Genomic DNA, 24,225 nt, shown 5'->3' on the forward strand with positions numbered 1-24,225 from the left:
TTTTCCTGTGTCAGAATTTAGAAAAGAAATTTACATAAGAGGGAAGAAGGAGGTGTGTGTGGTGCGAGAGGCAGAAAAGGATATGACTGCAATCCCTCATTTTGTCTGAAATACAAAAAAGCGAGAATGATCTTGGATAAGAAAATTATTCCTTTGCTCACACACACACACACACACACACACACAATCACTTTCAGAAAAAAAAAAAGAACAGCAATGCAATAACAGTGATTCAGGTTTGCAGTTTGAGCCTTTTATTCTCCCTGACAGTTCATACTGTCTTGGTGTGGATAAAAAGCAAAGAAAAAAAAACACACACAGATGTGATGAACAGTTTTACAACAGGAGCCTCGGTCCAGTCTGATGAGAACAGAGGTGTACTGACTTGAGTATATGCGGAGCAGTTTGGATGATATGGGGCGCCAAAACTTTTGCCTCCCTACACAATTCGAACAAAGAGCGAATGAATGAAGATTTAGTGCAATTAGACGTCGAGTGTATACGCAATGACACGTCTCCCAGCTTTACCCTAACGAAAAAATTTGACGTACTCGCTATAAGCTCTGCTAGCAAAATTTTTTTTTTTTTTTCATCTTTTCATCTTTATTTTATTCCCACTGAGGCACTTATTTGGTTGTTCAGGTGTTTGGCACATTATAATACAATATATTATAATCTGCACTACTCCTGTTTCTCATACCTGTAACGCTGTCCTACTCTGCCAAAGAGAAACATGGACTTATAGATTAAAAAAAAAAAAAAGAGAGAGGAGATAGTGAGATAGAGAGAAAGAGAGAAGGAGAGAGAGAAGGAGACAGAGGGGATCTTATTTCTCCAGTTTTCCAGACTGTTCCTCAGAGTCAGGTGTGTATCTGTACGGTGCTTTATGGTCTCTGCTCTTCTTTCACTAAACTTTCCATGAAGGTAACAGAACAAACTCGGCCGCTCCTTCTTCTACGGTCATCAGAGTTAGCCTCCGGTCCTCAACTTGTTCTAGAAAAGAGAGAGAGAGAGAGAGAGAGAGAGAGAGAGAGAGAGAGAGATTTACATTCATCAATACACACTTCATACAGGATCCTGCAGGAGACCAGAGAACATGTAAGCAAAAGTTTACTTCTGGTTAAAAAAAAATAAATAAATAAATGAATAAATGGATGGATAGGATTTTGTTCTCCATTATTAAAATTACAGCTTGGACCATGAAGGATTCCTAGATACGGTTCTAAATACACTCATTTCATATCAAAACTCCACTCATGTCAGAAACCTACAGCAGGCCACTCAAGATCTACTCCGACTTATGTTACAAATCCTTTGCCCATGTAGAATGTACATATAAGATGAGTAGATTGGTGTCATTCCTGGTATACACAGGTTCCCCCCCCAAAACACGAGCGTAAAACTCAACCCAGGAGCTTTCAGGTCTAAGGAGTTGGTTTGTTTTATTCATTCTCATTTTCTTAAGACTGTGTGTGTGTGTGTGTGTGTGTGTGTGTGTGTGTGTGTGTGTGTGTGTGTAAGAGAGCAGATTGCAGTTGCTTGGCAGTTTGAGCAAGGAGATATCCGATGATCTGGCCTCCGCGATCACCCGATCCAAATGCAACCGAGAGTGTAGAAAAAGCAGCCAACAAGTACTTAACATCTCTGGGAACTCCTTCAAGATGGTTGGAAAACCATTCCAGGCGACTCTCTGGTGAATCTGATGAGATGTAACTACTTATGTAAGAGCTAAATGTAACTACTGAAGGGTTTTTATTGCCCACAAGCGAAAGCTGACTGGATTCATGCATCTCAGAGGAAGCCTTCAACCTCCTGGATCAGCTATCTTCACACTTTCATCCCAAACTAACTCACAAAAACAGGGTGGGTGAATATTTGATCATGTAACGTTTAAAAATCTAATTTGTCATTAGGATGATATTGGACAAGACTTACTTTATTGTGACAGGAAAACGGTCGAATGTTGAGGGGGATGGAAAAAAGCGATTGAAGAAAGAAATTTAAAAAAGGTCAGATTTTAGTTCTTGAAATCTTGATTCCTGCACAAGTCTAAAATATGAGAGATAATATAATCTATTCCTAATCAGAGCAGTGTTTTGCTCATATCTACCGTCAGAGAAAGAGATCTGACTCAAACAGGTGTTAAATCCTGACCTCTTCCACCAAAAAGGAGGGAAAAAAAATCCAGCGTTGGCGACAAAGAATGAAAACAGAGGGGATAAAAACGGTGCTGTTGTTGATGGTAAAGTCTCATTAAGTGCAGTTCTCAGAGGATGTGTATGAGTTAGTATCTGCCTCTCTTCTCCTCTCAGTGTGCCTTCAGCAGCAGGGAGTGGAATGAGAGAGCGACAGGGAGATACGAACCACAGCTAAATGTTATCAGTTCATTATTGATAAGCTCGAGGGGCAATTACTCCCACAATGCCACACTGGCTTTATCGCTGCCTGCGAACCACGTGCATCCGGTTCACATCATCAAACTGGTGTTGAATTTTTAACAATCAACATTGTCCCAAAAGCAGCTTTACAGAATTTAATCGATTACAAATAGAACTTCAATTTATAAAATCAGTCCCTATAAGTTTATCCATCATAAGTTTGTATCGGTTTAGTGAACCAGTAGCGACAGCGGCAAGGAAAAAAACTCCCAGAGACTTCATGAGGGAGAAACCTTCCAGACACAAAAAGGAACTTCTCATCTGGGTGACACCAAACGTCCATTCATTAGAGTTCCATCATTGATGAGGTGATCAACTGCACACTGATGGACACTTTAGTCCTGTAGTCCGAGGCCAATGTGGCAGACTGTCTATATTACAGTCCAAATCCAGTAAACTAGTTGCGGTTTTTTTTTTTTTTTTTTACATCTAAACATGTACATCACCTTTTCCTAAACATTGTTTACAATATCACCTTCATTGCATTATCCATTGTACACTTTGCATATAAGCACTTTTCCATGTACGGTTCATTTATATTCATTCGTCTGTCATTATTTATTCATATCCATCATGTATCAAAGCCGTACCATCCTGTACATATGTAAATATTGGACACTGCTTCCAATGCACTTCTGCTTAGATGCTAACTGTTTTTCGTTGCCTTGTACCGTAACTCGCGCAATGACAAAGTTGAATGAAATCTAATTCTAAATGATAGAATTACTGTATCAGACACTCAAACATACAGAACATTAGCACCTCCAGAGTTCATTAACGTGAAAAACGTTACTGCCGAGTTTCAGCGCGTTCACATAGAATTAGCATACAGGCGATATGAATGTAATCAATCTTACATTTTTTTTTTGGAGATTTTGCATAGAACTGGCCAACTTTAGAGTTTAAATAAGGCTGAAGCGTGTAAAAAAAAAATAAATAGAAATAAGACCAAATTTTTGAGACTCGTAGACAAGCAAAGCTTTTGTACACATTTCTGGTGAAAATATTTTTAATTCCTGAGAGTGGAAAAGTGGTGGGGGTAATAATAATATGAATAATCGTTAATTATATTTACTATATCTCAAAGCGCTTTAAACGCATAAAATAAATATAAATGTAATAACCATCTTAGATACAGCACAAAAAAGAAATCACCTTAAAGCCGTCCTGAAAAATCAGTTTTAAGAGCGGATTAAAAAACACAAAGATTCGGCCTGTCTGATCTTAACGGGGAGAGAATTCCAAAGCTTTGGGGCACAAGAAGAAAAGACCCCCATAGGAAAATAAATAGGTAAGAGGAACAACTTACACACTGTGTTACTTTTAGACAATTTTCATTGTTTTTTGCAAAACAACAAACTGTTCATTCTGATGACTAATTCTACCTGCATGTTTTAGGGCTGCACGATTAATCGAAAAATGAATCACGATCTCGATTCATACATACATTCGATCTTCTTTTTAAATGATGGCGATTCATGTGCATATATAGTATTTCCCTGTATTCAGATGCTGCATTCACGTGTTCACGTATTTACTTACAACATTCTAAGATGCTATATCAGTCAAACTTACTCACACTGTGTAAAACCAAACCCTATTTATTCACCAATCAGACCCGATCGTTTCTCTCCTCCCTCTTCCTTATTTGCGGCGTTCTGCTGTCACTCACGTGACGTGTATCAAAGCGGCAGACCCGAATACATTGGTGGATTTAGAGCGGTAACATAACTTGGTGGATTTAGAGCAGTAACATTGGTTTCATTCAAAAGAGAGGAAAAAATGAGCGCCAGTTCGGAAATTCCTGGTGGTGACGATGCAGCAACATTGGTAACGAAAAAAGGAGCACATTGCACCGTGTGGAATTTTTTCGGGTTTAAACCTGACGATGATGCGCAACGAGTCGTAATCTGTAAGCAGTGCTTTGGCATTGTGGCAGCCCCGCAAGGTAACACCACCAATCTCTACAACCACCTCAGACGTCACCACAAAATACAGTACGAGTTAGCCATGAAAGACAAGGGAGCCACACCAAAAAATACCAGCCGCCAGACCACACAAACTTCAATAACTCAGACATTACACGGTGCATCCCCATACCCCTCAAGTTCCCAGCGGCACAAAGACATAACAAACGCCATCGCTTATCACCTAGCTAAAGACATGGCTCCTATAAACACTGTTGAAAACGAGGGATTTAAGTCAATGATAAAGACTTTAGACAAGCGCTACTGTCTGCCCTCTCGCAACTATTTTTCATCCGTTGCGTTGCCAGGTCTATATACTCAGTGTCGCATGACAGTCGAGAAAGAACTGCAAAATGCAAATTACTACTACTTTTATTATAACTGAAAATCCTGTGTAGCACTGTTTTTACTTGAGTGCAATAAATGTTTTGGTTGAAAAAATGAGAATCGTGTGAGAGAATCGTGATCTCAATTCTAATGGAGAAAAATTGTGATTCACATTTTAGCAAGAATCGTGCAGCCCTAATGTGTTTCAAGCTTCCAAAATCACAGGACGTTTTTTTTTTGGCAGAATTTTTGAAGCGTGAATATAAATTTTTTGAACGAAGTGCAGAAGAGCACTATGATGTATACTCTAATATCGTGACTCAATATTATGAGTCTCATGATTAGCCCTGATTATCACGGTCGCCTCTTCATTTTGCAATTTAAAGCCACAAAGTCATAATATTTTGATAATATTGAGTTTGTGAACACCTGAACATAGAGCTCTATGGCAGTAGATCTTCCACTCAGACCCATGTAAAGTGCACAGGGGCATGGAACAGGTTTGGATTTCCAAGTTCAAGTGAACGCAAAATGTTATAATACCGCATCAAAAGACGTCCTATACAATTGAGTGCCTCCAGCTTTGTGGTAACAGTTACAATCTGCAGAAGAACCACAAATGGCAGAAAAGGTCAGGTGTCCTAATACTTCTTTTGTTTGTATGTGTGTGTATATAGGACTAATATATATATATATATATATATATATATATATATATATATATATATATATATATATATATATATATATATATATATCTTACATATATAATATAATTATAATATATAATGTATCTTAAAATGAATACTTTTCGAGTTTTTTAATACTTGAATCAACATGCCAATACACAAATATAGATGATTTATGCAAATGTATGTTTATTATCAATGAAACCAGACTCATTGAGAAAGTTTCATGTAAATGTTTAAAAAGTCATTAAATGAATGTCATTAAATCATTAGGACACCAAACGGGTGTTTTGCTATGTTTCCACACGGACGGTATTAAATGCCGGAGGTATTTATGCATATTTGTAATAAAAAATTGTCAAACAGAAACGCGTGCTGCATTAATCTGCTGCAATTAATGTGTATATGTATATATATATATATATATATATATATATATATATATATATATATATATATATATATATATATATATATAAATACACACACACACACACACACACACACCATTTTCTCCCCGCTATTTGCGAGTCCGATGCGAGTCTTGGCTGATAGCCGAGTCGAACATGAACACACTTAAGAGCGAGCATCTGATAAAATAAAGTGTTACAAGACACTACAGTGAGACCGGGTTTCAGATTTACAATATAATAGCGCACAGAAATGCTAGGAATGCTAAAAAGGTTACCGTGCACGTACACAATAATGAATAAAACATGTGCATTTACATGATGCATTACTTAAACCCGGTGGAAATCGAGCAGTGCAATTTTTTTTTGATAACAATAATACCCAAGAGAAGGGGTAAAAGGGAAAAGGGCAGAGTAGCCGGTGCTCTGATGCAACTGTTACATTGTTCAAATCTAATAGAAAAGCTATCTGAATGTAAATCGAGCCGTGTTCTGGAAAACTCTCGGACTCGTCTGGGCCTGTGCTGAAAGAACGCAGATGAGACAGTCGGAGTTACGCTCCCGGTCTGGGGTTCGATGCTCAACAGAGATAATTGGAGAAAGCAGAACTCTGCTTATTTCATTTAACACACACTTAAGTGGGACTGAACAACGTCCCCTGTGCACCTCCGTGCATTATGCAGACGGACGTTTACTGACTGACAGCCTGCAATTTCAGGGTGAAACTCGGAAGCGTCCGCAGCCGAGTGGAACAAGGAATGGAAAACAGGACGCTCCGGATGTGTCACCGAGGCACCCGGAGTGTGTTTTATTACGGGGTTTCACTGACACGAGTGGATCAGCTCCCGCTTGAGGGACAGAAGCAGAAGTTAAATGAATCTGGATGCGGCGAGGGAGTGCACGAGCGCTCGCAGATAACACACCTGCTCCATTTAGGTGACAACTGGTTATTCTGGATGTGGCACGCATTCCTATAGGGCTCTCTAAAACAGGACCTTCTCCATCCACATGTATAAACACGGCGAGATAACTACACGCTACGCTCCATTACTTTGGTATTGGAATGTGAAGGTCCTGTAAAAGGTGGAAAGGAGTCAGGAATAGAATTGTGCAGTGGTGTGGGAAAACACTCCGGGAGCCATCATGACTATTTTCCTATAAACTGGGAAAATGTTTTACAAAAAATATATATACAGTATTATATATATTTTTTTTCAATATTTCGAAGATCCTTTCAACAGCCCTAATTGATTTCTTTTTCCTTTGGAAAACAATGTTTTTATTTTCTTTATAAACTTGTTTAAGTTTATACTTTTAGGGTGCTTTATTGAATTTTTATATACAACAGGGATCCATATATACCACACACACACACACACACACACACACACACACACACACATACAGTAATCCCAGCGGGTTCGAACCTTGCGCCCCCGGTTTATCGGTTTGCCACATATCTAATTTGTTTGGCTGATTTTCCGAGTCTCTTGCGGAGAGCACGATAGATCAGGGAATTGTTTTTATGGAGTTTTATGTTGAAATAATGAAATGTATTAATATCATTATTAATTATAAAATGAAAGAAAATTACAGTACTGTATACGTATAAACAAGGGATTACTATGTGTATATTATTTATATACATATATATAAATATATACACACACACACACACATATACATACAGACACACACACATATATATATATATATATACATACAGTGGGGCAAAAAAGTATTTAGTCAGCCACAAATTGTGCAAGTTCTCCCACTTAAAAAAATGAGAGAGGCCTGTAATTTTCATCATAGGTACACTTCAACTATGAGAGACAAAATGAGAAAAGAAAAAGAAAAACCCCAAAAATCACATTGTCTGATTTTAAAAGAATTTAAGAATTACTGGAACCATGTCCTGCGGTCTGATTAGACTAAAACTTGTTTGACTCAGATGGTGTCCAGCATGTGTGGCGACGCCCTGGTGAGGAACATTGTGTCTTGCCGACAGTCAAGTGTAGTGGTGGTGGTAACATCATGGTCTGGGGCTGCATTTGAGCTGCTGGTACTGGGGGAGCCGCGGTTCATTGAGGGAAACAAGGATTCCAACATGTACTGTGATATTGTGAAGCAGAACATGAAGCCCTCCATTCAGAAACTGTTCCAAACAGCAGTTTTCCAACATAATAACGACCCCAAACACACCGCCAAGATGACAACTGGCTTGATGAAGCTGAAGGTGAAGTGGCCAAGTCTGTTTTAAGACCTGAACCCTATTGAGCAGCTGTGGGCCACAAGCAATAGGTGGAAAAGCACCATGTGTCTAACATCCAGCAGCTCTGTGATGTCATTATGGAGGAGTAGAAGAGGATCCCAGCAACAACCTGTGCAGCTCTGGTGAATTCCATGTTCAGGAGGATTAATGCAGTGCTACATAATGGTGCTGAAAATAAATATTTACAGTTTGGACTCAGATTTGACATGTTCACTGAGGGTGTACTCACTTTTGTTGCCAGCATTTTGGACAATAATGGCTGTACGTTGAGTTATTTATGCCCCCCCAAGTCCCTCTCATCCATCTTTCACAAACACACAGTAAACAGTATGTGAAAACTGTACACACTCGCACACACTCACCTGTTTGGCGCTGTTGACACACTGCAGGTAGAGAGAAGCGATATTGGAGCAGAGGAGTGTTTTCCCGGCGTTCTCTCTGTAGCACTTGAGAATCTGACCCTGCAGGTCGGCACACACTGGACTCGTTTCATAGCGCCTGCAAAAAAGAGAGACCGGGGAGAAACAGCAGAGACAGAAGCGTCAGAGCCGTCGTCCATCATCGTTACATTTCTGTAAATGATGCGCCGCGATGAGTGCGCGAAGGTGACTGATGACCTCAAAGCCCAGAAATGACATTCTCGCACCTAAGCATCTGATCAATCGTTAATCAATGCGCAGGAGCCGATCAGTGGAGATCAGGTGTGGGGGGGAATAATTGACCGCTCTCAGATGCACAGCTAAAGAGTAACGGCATGGAGTGGGAGTTTGGCTCGAGCGCAGAGAGGCGTAGGAGGACCGAACGACAGAGATGGATTTCGGTACCCATTAACACCGTGCACACATGGATTTAATGAACTGACACACACACACTGACACCGGATGAGTGGACAGGACTTCATACTCTGGGCTTCAACGTGAAATATACTCTAATAAGACTAATGCGGGTTATTTTTAAAATAGCTAGCACCGAGTGCTTATTTTCTTACTTTATAAAAATATTCTTCTGCTCATCCAAGAAATACAGCGTAAAATATTGTATACTGCTATATTTATCGACTTTATTTAAAAAAAACGGTGGTCCCTGAACAGTTCCTAATGACTACGTCTGTGTAAAGCGGAAAAAAGAAGATACTTTTCAATGACACCATAAATTTAAGCGACGTATCGCTAAACTTGCACTTCCCCACAGCTGAAAAAACAAATTAACGAGAGATTCACGCCAATAACAGAAAGCTGATTGGCTGTTGCACGTTGTTCTCATTTATGGTCGTAAAACAGCGGATTATATTTGGACGAAAAAAAGGATTCTAAAAGTGGCAGCATTTCAATGCACATTGGCGTTACATGGACATCGGGAAATTAAGAAGTGTTTAAAATTAATTGGGACTTTCTAAGACCCCACGGAAAACCTGTATTTCAACTGAAAAATCTTTAATCGACCCCCTGGTCGTATATAGAAATCCCCCGGCTTCCTGCTGCCTCGAGTAAAACAAACACTCTGTTTAACCGCTGTGACCTTTAGGGGCAGCTCGGATTAGGAGGAGACGTTATCGCCCTCTGTTCAGTGTTGGTTTTGGAGCTCAGGCATTATAAACCTGCTTACTCTGATAGACCATCATTAATATGACACACACTGGCCAGGAGGTCTAAAGAAAAATGAGCGCGGGACGGCTGTCAAGCCTGCGAAGCTCTATCTGATCTCAGTCTGATCTCGCTCCGGCTCAGAGAAAGGATTCGCCCTCTCGCTCTTTTTTTTCCCCCGCCATACATCTTTCTGTCCATTCTGTAGTCTGCTCTCAAACGGCACAACTCCTGTCAATCGTGTATGCAGAGGAAAACGCTACCGTGGGGAAAAACAGGGGGAGAAAACTAGTACAAAACAAGGATGCATCGGTACGGTTCATCTTATACCGCCACTATAATATGCATTTACCCCCTGCCATAAATTCCATTCCAATGCTACAGAATATACAGTATGATATAAAACATAAAATACATTTATTTCCCTGTTACACATTAAGCCTAACTCCGATTCTGACATATGAAAGACAGGTGAAGAGAGTGTTTTTATCATCTATGATCCATAATGCATGAGTAATGAAGACGGATATAAGCCTCCCTCTTTCTCACACTCTCTCACACACAGTACTGTATATATGAATATCTTTAAGGATGGAGAAAAAGCCATACAGGCCATAGATCATAGCAGAAATGCACAAAGTCAGATATGACACAGCAGTTAAAGAAGCAAAGATAGGAGATGCTTTATCAGGAATAAAAGAGGTGACAGAAAAAAATATATAAAAGAAATATATATACATATACAAATATAAAATTTGCTGCCAATGCTGGTATGTTTCTGCTCCCACTTCCACATCCATAAGGTGTGAAAAGAGCTTCATAACCAGTTGGAAGCGAGATGTGGTCGCTCGATGGTGGACATGTTGGATTTCATATTAGAAGGTTCAAATCCCAGCACCACCAATCTGCTTCTCCTGGGTCCCTAACATTTATAGGATTTGGCACACGCCTTTATCCAGTGCGAGTTACATTGATCTCATTCATACAACATTTATGCTATTGGGTTAAGGGGCCTTGCTGAGGGGCCCAGGAGTTGCAGCTTGGTGTGGCTAGGATTTGGACTCAACCTTTGAATCCGTAGTCCAATGTCTTAACCACTAATCTCCCATTTCCCAACTTTAAGGATAAGAGAGCCTGTTAAAGGTAAAGCGTCTGTAACTTTGTAACCTGGGTGAACACCTGAGGGGTCAAAGCCGAGCCCAGGGCCGAGTTGGCTGTACTTGAAATACGGCTCTTTTCATGGAAGACAGGCGTCTCAGCCGGCACATGGCTTTACCCAGGGATACTGGAGTACTTTTTTACTTTCTAAAAAAAAAAATTAAATCCTTTTAAATACTTTTAATAAGGCTTTCGCCTCTCAGCTGTCCACTTTAGTTTACTGTCCTTTCAGCACTGATGAACCACTCCATTTATTACACTACTACATAATCGTCAGAATTGTTCCCTCTATACCCCTCACCCTATTACCCTACATGACTGTAAAGAACAGCTGTGCACGTTATCAATAACTGAAGTCTGGTAAACATGGACGACTTTTAGGGCAATGAGGTTTGCCACGGCCTTTTTTCCCCTGTTCGGCATCCTCAAACAGAAATTGAGAAGATTGAAATAACTAAAATAAAAATAAATAAAAATAAAATCTAATTGGTCAGCTAATATGAAACCTTTTATCATAGTCATATTCAATATAGTTTGAATATAAAGAACCGTAGAGAGGATTTATATGTAAGACACAAAAAAAAAAAAAAAAAAAAAAATTTATAAATAGATGGTACATAGACTGATGGAACAGAAAGAAAAAAAGTACATCTGCCTTTAAATGCGGTGTACACAGCTTATTAAATACCACCCTACATTTTTTAAAAAGCTCTGGGCCACTTGCCATGACACTCATCTGCGTGAGTGTGTGTTTCGTCCCGTGTCCAGAGTGCGGGTGGCCTTAAATGAACGTCTATCAATCTCTTTTACAGACACGCGCCGATTTGTCATTGTTTACGACCACTTACGCACTAATAAGGTTAAGAGGTGAAGCTTGCACTTGAGAAGGAAAAAAAAAAGAAGTAGTCCGAAGCGGGACAAACCGCATGACTTAGAGAGACAAATAAAAACAAATGAAGCAGTTAAAAAGAAAAATGACATGGTCTTATTTTCATCGTTCATTTTTCCCCCTCCCAAGTAAGATCCATCGGTTCCAGCAGAGCAGAAAGAGTGTGACCACATGCCTGACCTTTAACACACACACACACACACACACACACACACACACACACACACACACACACACACACACACACACACACACACACACACACACCCCAAGATGGAGATAGAAAATATCTGGGAGGGGGAAAAAATTGGGAGAGTAAAAGGATCTGAGGCTGAAAGGATTTGAGAAGTGAAGAGATAAAAGAAAAATAAATACAGTCAGAAATGAAATAAGAACAAAAAAGGGAAAGAGAGAGAGAGGCGTGGGAGTGGAGATTGAAGGTTGAAGACAGAGACCAAGAGAATGAGAGTGTGATATATAAAAATATATATAGGCAATCTCACCTCGTCACCAAAATCATCAATAAAAAAAATCTAACAGAGATGCACTGGAGTCTGGGAAAAGGTTTCAAGACGAGTTTCTTAACCTGTAGAACGTCTTCAGGTTACGTATGTAACCATGGTTCCCAGAGGGAACGAGACGCTGCGTCAGAGTGCTTTGGAAACGCCTCTGCATTGCCCTGTTTCCTCTGGGAACCATGGTTACATGCGTAACCTAGAGACGTTCTTCTTCCGGAACTCTAGCTGTGTTGGAACGCTTTGGGAACGACAGTCGAATCAAGCCAGGCTGAACAATCCCTGCCTAGTGTGGACAGACACCGCTACTTCAGAGGACAAGGCATTAAAGGCCACCACACTTTGAGTGGAGTGGGCTCTGACCCCAAAGGGAGCGGGGAGACCAGAGGACTTATGAGGGGATGGTAATCGCATCCACAATCCATCTGCTGAGATTAACAGCTGCTCTGACTTCCTCCACAGTTCTGATCTGTGGACATATATGTTTAGTGCAAGCACTGGACAATCAGTTAAGCTTTTTCTCGTCTGGAGCCTGAAAGGCAGGAGAGAATGCATGGAGCCTAAAAGGTTTTGGGATGACCAAAGGTATTTTGAGAAGAAGAAAGGGGCCCAAAGTAAGGGCCTGAAGATCTCCTACTCTGGATAGAGGGTATGGCCAAGAGGCAAACAGTCTTAACTGTGAGAAACCTTACAGGTACCTCAGTCAGAGGCTCAAAGGGAGGCTGCGACAGGGCGTCCAGCACAATAGCCAAGTCCCATGCAGGCACTCTGATCTAAGGTGTTTTACCAACAGGTTCTTAACCAGCGACTGCCCCACAAGGGGGGCATGACAGGCCGCAATGGCAGACATTTACTCCTTCAGGGTGGACAGAGCCAACACTTTGGGCGAACTGTTCTTGAAGAAATTCCAGCACTGAACTGACTGGGTCTAGGTGAACCTGGTCTAGGCGGTGTTGATCACACCCTGCAGTGAACAGGCAGAACCTCACGGCGTACAATCTCCTCATGGAGGGAGCTGAATTGAATAATAGTTTCTACCACCTCCAGTATAGGACGCAACACACCGGCTGTAAAACCCGGTCTCTCTGCCTGATGGAGGGACCACCTAGATGGCCACCTTCATCAGGAGAGAGTGTTTACTTCCTGTTCCATGACCAGAGCCTGCTCGGGCCCCACCAGGGTGGAGGAAACCCAAACTGAATCGTATAACCTTTGTCAGCGCAGAACCCTAACGAAAATATCCAAAATGCAGTCGCGTGAGTGTTTATGCTGCTGTCTGGTTTGTCTCTATGCAAGTTAGGCATAGCCATATCGGGGTTGACGCCCCCATGTTCTGTTATTTATTCGCATTTCGCAGTGTTGCTGGGAAGTTGGGGTCATAGCGCAGGATGAGCCATGATAAAATGCACATGGAGCACACAGTGTTAAGATTTTTGCTAAAGGGCCCCCGATACTTGGGCTTCAAACCCTGGACCTTCTGACCAGTAACCCAGGGCCTTAACCACTGAGCCTCCACCTCGAATAATGAACCTGTGACCTTATATGACCACTGCTAGGCCCTTGAGCCAGGCCCTTAACCCTCACTTGCACAGCTGTATAACTAAACTTGCATATTTAACTTACAAAACTTAACATTTTTAAATTCAAATTTTGCATTTATGTTGTTTAGTTCAATCTGGTACACTTTACAATGTTTAACACCGCTGACGATGATACATTTGTCCTCGACTTGGTCTAACGCTTTACTACACAGGCATTAGTAACCGCTTTCTCAAACACAGCCATAAATATTTTAGCTTTACACCAAATGTTTGGAAAGAATTTACAAAGAAAATCAGTAACCAATTTTTATTTCCCATATCGCAATATAATATCGCTATCGTCTGGACAGTGGAAAATATCACGATGTAAATTTTAGCTCGTATCATCCGCCCCTACAGGAGACTACTTCCATGACAAAAAAAAGCATCTCCTCACAAGAAGAAAAATAACAAGATGATTTCGTTTTCTTCATTACACTTCAATTACATGTGTGTGAAGGAGATTCGTCTATTAAAAGAAACGAATCGACCCCTTCTGACCAATCAAATTGAAGAATGTTAAACCTCTGCAAGTTTAATCGTGCATAAATAATGGTTTTGGGGTTGCGATAATAAAGTTTAGTGAGCGAGGAGACGGAGAGGTGAGTGTCAGAAGGATGAGGTTTAAAGGGTAAATAAGGTCGTGAGGCAGCAGTGACCTGAGGTAAACCTTTTTTTACGGGGTTATCGTGATCACCACAAATAACTTCAATTACAGACAAGGAGTATGTTTATGTGTGTGTGTGTGTGTGTGTGGGGGGGGTGGCTGATATATATAAATAAATAAAAATCCAAGCACACAGTCAAACTAATGAGTATATTTCTCACTAATAGCTCTAATTGTGTCCTTTCAGTGTAGGTTAAGCTGCGCTTGGTAAGTGCTCGTACAACACGACAGCTTTTTTTTTTAATGGTTATAAATACTGAAGAGCAATACGGCTTCCCCGCTGTGCCTTACAGCACTGTAGGACAGATGATGTGAAGATATGAGATCTCTGGTGTGCTGCAGCGTGTTCGATGGATCATGAAGAAGACAGATAAATAGGAGGTTTGAGGCTTGAGATCTGGATAATCACTTAGTATTAGTTAGTGTGTGTGTGTGTGTGCGCACTACCATTTAAATACGTGACATATCCAAAAACATAGATGTAATATGTAATGCTTAATATGTTAAATTTGTGTAAAGAGTGATTTCACCCCATAAGAACATGCCCCATGTCAAATCGAATTAATGAGCCATTCTATGCAGTGTATGGAAATGTGAGCATGGTAATGACGTCACTGCTATGCTTCCTTTATTATTACACACCCCCACTTGCGTGCACACACACACCACTAATATGTTAATCATTACAGCCACCATTGAGTTTCTATAGCTACATAAACACTGTGGTTTTATTGCAGAATGAAGAAAGCGTAGGTAGTAATTGGAGAAGATACTGTTGAATGTCCACTATCTTTAAAGGGAATTAAGAATTGGGATGCCCTTAGAAGTCTATAGTGTTAACCCTGATCACATCAAACTTTAGTATTTATAACAATGGCAATCCCGTCTGCTAGTTAAAACTCATCCTGACCTATCAAGCTACTAAAATTAAGTCCAGTTCCACAGCTACTGAAATCATGACCAATCCTACCAGCTCCTGAAATCATGACCAATAGCACAGCTCCTGAAATCATGCCTAATCCCACAGCTACTGAAATCATGCCTAATCCCACAGCTACTGAAATCATGTCTAATCCCACAGCTACTGAAATCATGCCTAATCCACAGCTCCTGAAATCATGACCAGTTCCACAGCTCCTGAAATCATGCCTAATCCCACAGCTACTGAAATCATGCCTAATCCTACAGCTACTGAAATCATGCCTAATCCCACAGCTCCTGAAATCATGACCAGTTCCACAGCTCCTGAAATCATGCCTAATCCTACAGCTACTGAAATCATGTCTAATCCCACAGCTACTGAAATCATGTCTAATCCCACAGCTACTGAAATCATGCCTAATCCCACAGCTACTGAAATCATGTCTAATCCCACAGCTACTGAAATCATGTCTAATCCCACAGCTACTGAAATCATGCCTAATCCCACAGCTCCTGAAATCATGACCAGTTCCACAGCTCCTGAAATCATGCCTAATCCTACAGCTACTGAAATCATGCCTAATCCCACAGCTCCTGAAATCATGCCTAATCCCACAGCTCCTGAAATCATGCCTTATCCTACAGCTCCTGAAATCATGCCTAATCCCACAGATTATGAAATCATGCCTTATCCTACAGCTCCTGAACTCATACCTAATCCTACAGATTATGAATTAATGACTAATCCTACAGCTACTAAAATCACCACTAATCCCAATAAAATCACTAATCCAACAGCTACTAAAATTATAACTAATCCTTATTAATCTCAAACTCTACTACAACTGAACAAATTCTGACCAATCCCACCTGTGACAAAAATAATTCTACCCCGATCTACCCAGTCTCGTATTCTCCAGAAGAAAATTGGCCCAATGTCATCTTAGGGTTATTTGTACCCGCCCTTTAATATTTTTAAACTGGTTTTACATCCCAAATATTTATAAACCCCGTCTTTGTCCCACAAGATTCGGGTTTCATATCTAAGCACCCATGACGTCAGCATTACTATTCGCTAGTCACGGCTCCCAGTCAGCGGTTGGTCATGAGTTTATATTCCAGCTTTACCCCAATCCTCATATTCCTATGGGTGCTGCGAATAAAGTACACTGGAGTTCAACCAATAAGACAGAAATCAGCAATAAAGTGATTTCATAATATCCCAGTTTCAGGTAAAGTAAGAAATAACCTATGAATCGATCATGTGATCTAAAAGTTAATGAAGGTACTATGTAGAACAGTCGTCACCACGAATGCCCGTTTTCCAAATTATCATATCAAATTCTTTCAATTATGCAGATTTGTGCCATATTTATCTCCGGGACGGGTTTCGACTTTCAGGAAATCAAAAGGCTCGGGCTAAATAAACGGGTTTATTATTTTTAAACCGAATCGGCGATAGCATCTTATCTCCGCTTCTTGTTATGGAACCCGACAGGCCTGACACCGGCCCGCTGGGACGACCGATACGGATTTATTTGTAGTCTAATGTACAACCCAAATACCCCTGCTCTCTCTTTTTTCGTTCTCTCACACTCTCCATCTCTCTCTCACACACAAACCTAATTAGGCTGTAGCAGCCTGGATATCTTGTGCATCTCCGGCTCCAACGGTAACACCAGAGCCTGCAAACATTTCATTATCCGCTGGAAAAAAAACTAACACATATCCTCCTACTTCGACTCTGTAATCCAATCCTAACGCTGCTAATGCACCGCTCTAATGCAATCAGCCAATCGTGGCACTCACAGCAAGCCTCGCTGGTCACATGACACCCCAAGCCAGTTCTGAGGTTGCTTTGGGAAGGGTAGCTATGTCATGCTAATGCTGCTTTAATGCATTTCCTAATGCAATTGCGCCCCTCCTACGCCCTCCCAGAGTTTACTAATCAATTTCAGGCATTTCGGTAGAGACGATGATCCCAGTGTTAGCGCTGAGGAAGGCGGCCTAATGATGGCCTAATGCGATTTGTGAGGCCAGGCTAGTACTGGAACAGGCCGCCTTCTCTTCCCACTGCAGCCACTCACAGGGATTAATACCAGGGACTAATAGGCCACATTAAGACACATACGGGCCAAAATGGACTCGCACCACCGTGATCTTTAGTTACAGCTGTAGCCTAATGGTCAAACTTCGATGAGCTAGAGATGCCCCAGTATAGAAGAAGCCAGAAGACAGCTGCTGGGAGTTACCAAAGCGTCATATTGCCGATATCGTGTCAGTCGGTAATTTCATTTTCATTTTATGTATTATCTTTTACGTTCGTTCGAAAGGTCAGATCAAGATCTGGAGGAAAAAAAAAACATTTTCCCACAAATATCCGATTTATTTTTACTAGCATGAAACAATAACTTGTTAAAAACCAATCCATTCCATGTCTTTTTTTCCTACATACGGCTGCATAATTATAGGATTTTCAATACTGGAAACTTTCCATGTTAGCCAATAACAGGGCTTAAATGTAGTTAGAAAAAAATGAATAAAAATGGAAAGTTTCGGGAAATTTACTGTACATTTTCCGCCAATTTGGCAACCCTATTCCTACAGAATACACTGTATATAATATATGAAAAGGCACAGGTTCCTACACCTCCCCCTCCTCCTTTCTGGACTCACCTAAATTTAGCGTTCACCTCATCTGCAGCTTTGTGATGGTTCTCGATGGTGGCCTTGTAAAACTGGGTGCTCTGAAAGGAAGAAAAAGATAGATAGAGAAAATCAGATCATCAGTATCACATGAAAAAAAAAAAAAAAAGAAGCTCAAGAAAAACGAAAAGTTGTACCTCACAAACTACTTTATATATAAAAAAAAAAAAAAAAAAAACCAGAGAGAGAGAGAGAGAGAGAGAGAGAGAGAGAGAGAGAGGCGTGCACCACCTCCACCTCTCCCTACTGTACAGTATAAACTCTATTAAAGGTTTATGGAGGGGGATATTGAGAGCAGTAAAGCGTGAAGTAATGGCTGATTTTAGTGTGTGGTGAAAAGGGAATTTCCTCGAGACATGTAAAGCTGGAGGTCATGAAGTTCAGGAGGTCATGCGGGTCCGAGAGACGGAACCGAAAGGAAAAGATGAATGGATTCAACAAGTAATTCCAATCTAAATGAATGAAAACGATATCCTGAAACTAGAAAGTTAAACGCCGTCATTGACCTTAACACCACTGAGCTACCACTTCCCGCCCATCCATCCATCCTTCCTTCCATATACACCTGAACGTCGGAGATGGTTAGAGTGCAGAGACGATGAAGTCACGGTTAACCCGAGCACTAGTGAGGAAGTTAGGGACACGTCTGTCTGTAGAACAGGCGTGGCAGAGCTGAACGAGATGCAGGAGACGCGTCTGGGTCTAATCACGAGCGCAGGATTTGCAGTGGAGAGAAAAAAAAGAGAGAGAGAGAGAAAGAAAGAGGAAGGCAAAAAGGGAGAGAGAGAGAGAGAGAGAGAGAGAGTGGGGAGGCCGTGGATATCTGGCTGCACTGTCTCATGCTCTGATTGTCAGGGCTGTGACTTTGACGTGGAAAAAAACACAAACATGCAAACAAAAGCCGATCGTAAACCCACATCCAGCTTCGTATTATAAAAAAACAAACAAACAAAAAAACAAAAAACACACACACAAGTGGGTCTGGAGGACACTGTGCAATTTGCGTCCCCTTTTCATGTCCTTGATTAACGAGCGACCGGGACAATCGCTGATTTCGATTTCGGATGCACGGCGATGTAGAGGTCCTCCATCAACCCCAATGGAAACCTTACAAACATCAATTTTTTCCTCCTTTCCCCGTAAAAGTGCTAAGCGCTAGCCTGAAGACCGATCGCTCTTTAATCCTTGTTTACAAAGAAGTAGCTGGAAAGCGTACGTTCTGTTAATCTCACCGAGGGGGTTTCACTGACTAATAAGGCGATCAGCTAAAAAAAATAATCCTGCCAAGGTAAACGTTTGCAGCGACTTTTAATAAATAAATTAATAAATAAAACACGCACCCAACAGAACCCTGGGTTTTTTAATGAAATCCTCCAGGTTGATAATGAGGAAGCCGAGGGACTGCTGGGGGAAAACTCCAGAGTGGTGTTATCTCTCACACACCAGAGAAGCAGCAGAAGGGAAACCACACTGCGATGGCCACTACGGCACGGCGGCCATGTTGGCGCCGCGGTGCGCTGGAACACGGCAAGCCGCTTTTATAAATTTGAGCTTAAAAGCTCAAAAAACAAAATGGGAAGTAGTAAAAATCCAAGAAAATCACAGATCTGGAGAAATGATTTTCTTGCTAAAGAGATCCTCCATGAACCCTCATCCTCCAGGCACAAAGAGTTAAAAGCCAGCTAGTAGAAGCAGTGGAAGACAAGTACTGAGGAAACCACGCATCTAGAGGAACGATGATCCTCCATGAACCTTCATCCTTAAAGCACAAAGAGAGAAAAGCCAGCTAGTAGAAATCAGTGGAAACCACACAACTAGAGAAATTATGCTCCAAGAAACTCCATCTGAAATGTTCCTCCAGCCTACAAGCACAAAAGAGCAAAATTCCAAGCTGTAAAGATCAGAGGAATTCACAGAACTGAGAAATTATGTTCTTGCTAAAGAGATGCTCCATGCACCTTCATCCCCCACGTGAAAAAAAGCGCGAAGACCTGAGTAGTAAATCCGAGATAACCACACAACTGGAGGAATTTTGTTCTTGCTTAGGAAATCCTTAATGCTCCATGCTCCTCCATCCCCCAAGCCAAAAAACAAGTAGTAAAAAAACAGAAGAAACTACAGAACTTAGGAAATCAAGTTCCTGGAGAAGAGATTCTCCATGATCCTCCATCCTCAATGGACCGCCATCCTTCAACCACAAAGAGTGAAAAGCCAAGTGCTAAATCAGAGGAAAGTTGTTCTTGCTTTGCTTTAAAGATCCTCCATGCTCCTCCATCCTCCTCGATCCTTCATGCTCCTCCATCCTCCTTAATACTCCAAGCCAATAGCCAAGTTGTAAAAAAAAAAAAAAAAAAAAAGAACTACAGAACTTTGGAAATGATGTTCTTGCTGAAGATTCTCTCCATGATCCTCCATTGATCCAGAGTGAAAAGTCAAGTGCTAAATGAAAAGCACACAACTGGAGAAATAATGATCCTGCTGAAGAGATCGTCCATAAGAATTAGAGGGGTTTTATATTATTCTAATAATTAATTATAATAATGTTTATAATATGCCATAAAAAAAAATCTAGCTGAAGGACCAAGTCATGAAGGTTTCATCTCGCTGAGTGATCTAAAAAACCTCGACAGCTGTACCTGACGATACACACTCGGAGGTAGCGCTGCAATTACATCAGCACTCTTTTATCAGAGAGACCCAGAAGAACGTTTCCATGACTACCAGGGCGTGAACATGTCAGGGGTAGCGGGGAGTCTGTGTGAGCGTGGTGGAGTTATTAAACACGTCCGCGTGCTGAAGCTCGTGAGGGGTTCGCCCCCCAACTCGAGGATTCATCATGCAGCCTTCAGGAGAAAGCATTGATCAGGCTGAGACGCAGAATGAACGAGTGTCTCGTGGCTGTATCCTACTGCCATCAAAGTGATCAGAATGCGTTTTCATTGCTTCGTTTTTGTCTTTGTCCAACGGGACTCGTCAGTACCTTCACACGGAAACCCAACAGCGACTGAGCACGTGCGAAAACTGAGCAGTTTTGCAGCGTAGATTCATCCGTGACACTTACAGACATAAAAATCTCTCTTGAAAGGAGAAATCCTGACCATTCTGCATCTCGAGGGAGCGAATGAACGAAGGATGGAAGGAATTTGTTTATGAATGATTAAATAAATACCTCGTGTATTTCTTAAACGCAGACATCTGATAAAAGGATGGTGAAATAAGTAAAAACAGCCGAGTAGAACAAATAGTTTAAAAATGAATAAAACTTGAATACGCAGCTGTATTTCCCAAATGCGGTCTAATGAACGCAAACTATTTAAAAATGTTCCATTTATTACATTTTATTTGATCTGCGCCCATGTTTTTATTTTTTTGTATTAAAACCAAGCAGGAATTTTATTGAAAACATCTTAAATTTTAAATGTTGATCACAAATTTTAATAATAAACTACGTAAATAAAAATAAAAAAAAAAAATTGGCAAGCAATTTCTTTAGCATTTTTTCCCCCCTCTAAATGTACACCCCTAATTTTTATTTATTTTTATATATATATATATATATATATATATATATATATATATATATATATATATATATATTATTATTATTTTTTTTTTATAAATTATTTTTATATATATATATATAAATGAAAGAGATATAGATATTGTTTTAGAGGTAATTTGGTGGCCTGGGCCGATTCAGGTGCCGTCTCGGAGCAGTGATGACCTGTCAGACACGTGTTCCTGATAAACGAGCAGCTTGAATTGAAAGAGACGTGTAATATATATCAACCTTTTATATTCTCTTACTCTCTCTCTCTTTCTCTCTACCTTCTTTCTATTCCCTTCTCCTGTTTAGTTCTCTCACTGTCACTTCATTTCTCTCCTGGAGGCTACGGTTAGGAAAGAACAAGACGTGCGGCGATTCGGGGAGAGGAAAGAGGGAAGAAAAAATAACGAGAAGAACGGCAATCAAAATCTGAACCCTTCTGAAAGCTGAAGCAGATCAACACGTGTTGATGAATAATTAAAAGTACGCGAGCGAGGCCGTTCGGCTACATCGCTTTCATCAAAACGAGATTAAACTCCTGTCTGCGTTCCATAGCCCCTGGGTGAGAAAGATTTTAAACACCGGAAAGTCTGAAAGTGCGGCGTGTGGCTGCGTCCGAGATTAAATGAGTCGTTTTGAAGAAAAAGAGGAGGTTTCGGGGAAACCGACGTAACCAGCAGCAATCAAACGATTCGTTCATCACCGTCATGGTGCTTCTGTGCTGTTTGTTTTAGCGTCGTTCTCCTGCACTCAAGGCCTGGGACGCTTAGCACATTTATCTTACCAACCCAGATCCATAAATCCGTAGGGGTTAAAAAAACCTGAGCGGGGTCGGGCTCAGCGGGTCTCTCTGTCTCTATATGAGACGGGACGGTGAGCTGTTGACACGCCGCTCTGTGTACTGAACAACGATCTATAGCTGATTTATGAAGCAGGAGGAGATCGATAATGTTTCTGTCACACAGAGAGACAGAAAGAGAGAGAGAGAGAGAGAGAGAGAGAGAGAGAGAGACCCATACACACTGTATTTTTTGTTTTTGTATTACTTGCATTTATTTCTTTATTTTTTATTCCTATTCTCAGGGCTCTGTGAGCATCAGCACTATTACAACTGTATTGCTGAATGTATGTGCATTTGTTTCAATCTGTTTAATTACAGGAAAAGAGGAAGTGAAAAAGAAAAATGAGAGAGAGAGAAGATAAAGAGATGAGAAGAGAATGAACGATAGGGAGAGAGAAAGAGATGGAGGGAGAAAAGAAAAAGAGAGGAGAATGCGAGAGAGGAAAAATTACAAAAATGGAGGAGAAAAGAATGGGAGAACAGAGAAAAGAAAAAGAGATGAGGTTAAAAAAAAAAGGGAAAGAAAGAAAGATAAACTTTACAGCACACAGAGATTCTTTCCTCACATATCCCAGCGCTATTAGGAAGCATGATACAGTGCCCCTGAATCACATAGGGTTAAGGGCCTTGCTCAAGGGCCCAAGAATGGCAGCTTTTGGATACCAGGTCTTGAACCCACCAACCTTTCGATCAGTAACCCAAAGCCACTGAACTCCGACCTCCCTCACATATGGCTGGAAAGTACTTTTGACCATTTAGTGTAAATTATTAATATCCAGTGTATTATCCAGTGTATAACCCAGTGTCTGAAGCAGTGTATTATCCAGTGTAGTACCCAGTGTATAATGCAGTGTAATATCCAGTGTTTAAGGCAGTGTATTATCCATTTTATGATGCAGTGTATTATCCAGTGTATAATGCAGTGTATAAAATTTTAAAGCTGCAGAATTTGTAACTTTAACGTACACCAGGTTTGTCGGCGTGACCTCCAGGGGATCTGGTGAAGGATATTCGAAACTAAAGCAACACATTAATAACGAGACAAAGACCGCTGCTGTAGGGGGGAGGAGAGGACAAGGAAAGAGAGAGAGAAAAAAATGCTTCCTCAGCACTTTCACACTTTCAACAAAACAAACCGATATCAGTCCAGCGTTTAAAAAAAAAAAAAGGTCAGATGAAACGCACAGTCTCTGGAGATCAGGCTTGTCGTGATGCACAGTGTGTGTGTGTGTGTGTGTGTGTGTGTGTGTGTGTGTGTATAAGGACAAATAGTTGCAGGTGAAGGGCTGTGAACCCCTCTGTCTGTGTTGCCCAGCAGGACACGGAGCAGACGGAGGATGACGGGTTAAGGACAAAACGAACACGGGATGACCTCAAAACTAAAAGACGACCTGGAATCTCAACAACGAGGTCCATGAAGCCCGGCTGAACCCCTTTTGATCTGTTACAGAGGCGAAAATCCGCCATTTTTTTCCACCATTGTTGGAGCAAACTGGACGTTTAACATGAAGTGACGCCATTGATTATGGACTGGTTTCAGATTAAACCCTCACCCACTGTCTAAAGCACAAAAAATACAAAATAAAATCCTACCCGTTCCTCCAGTTTGTTCAGTTGCTCCCTGTAGAAGGCGTCCTGCTTCCTCAGCTTCTGATCTCGCTCCTCCAGCTGCTTAGCCTGCAAACCCACACACAAAACAAAACGTGTCTAGAAAC

General features: G+C 41.0%; 1 protein-coding gene across 2 annotated transcripts in view; it reads right to left on the reverse strand.

Moving 5' to 3' along the window:
• Window positions 1–231: 231 nt before the first annotated feature.
• chchd3a (coiled-coil-helix-coiled-coil-helix domain containing 3a) overlaps window positions 232–24,225 on the reverse strand; it is a 70,757-nt gene continuing 46,763 nt past the window's right edge. For both annotated transcript variants that reach the window (XM_046873283.1, XM_046873282.1), the window contains 4 exons: window positions 24,104–24,187; window positions 18,093–18,163; window positions 8,466–8,601; window positions 232–993 (listed from right to left, as the gene is read on the reverse strand). In XM_046873283.1, the coding sequence (XP_046729239.1) occupies window positions 970–993; window positions 8,466–8,601; window positions 18,093–18,163; window positions 24,104–24,187 (315 nt within the window). In that variant the 3' untranslated portion in view covers window positions 232–969. The remainder of the gene's footprint in view (window positions 994–8,465; window positions 8,602–18,092; window positions 18,164–24,103; window positions 24,188–24,225) is intronic.

Source organism: Silurus meridionalis, chromosome 18 (assembly GCF_014805685.1).
Source record: "Silurus meridionalis isolate SWU-2019-XX chromosome 18, ASM1480568v1, whole genome shotgun sequence".
Taxonomy (NCBI): domain Eukaryota; kingdom Metazoa; phylum Chordata; class Actinopteri; order Siluriformes; family Siluridae; genus Silurus; species Silurus meridionalis.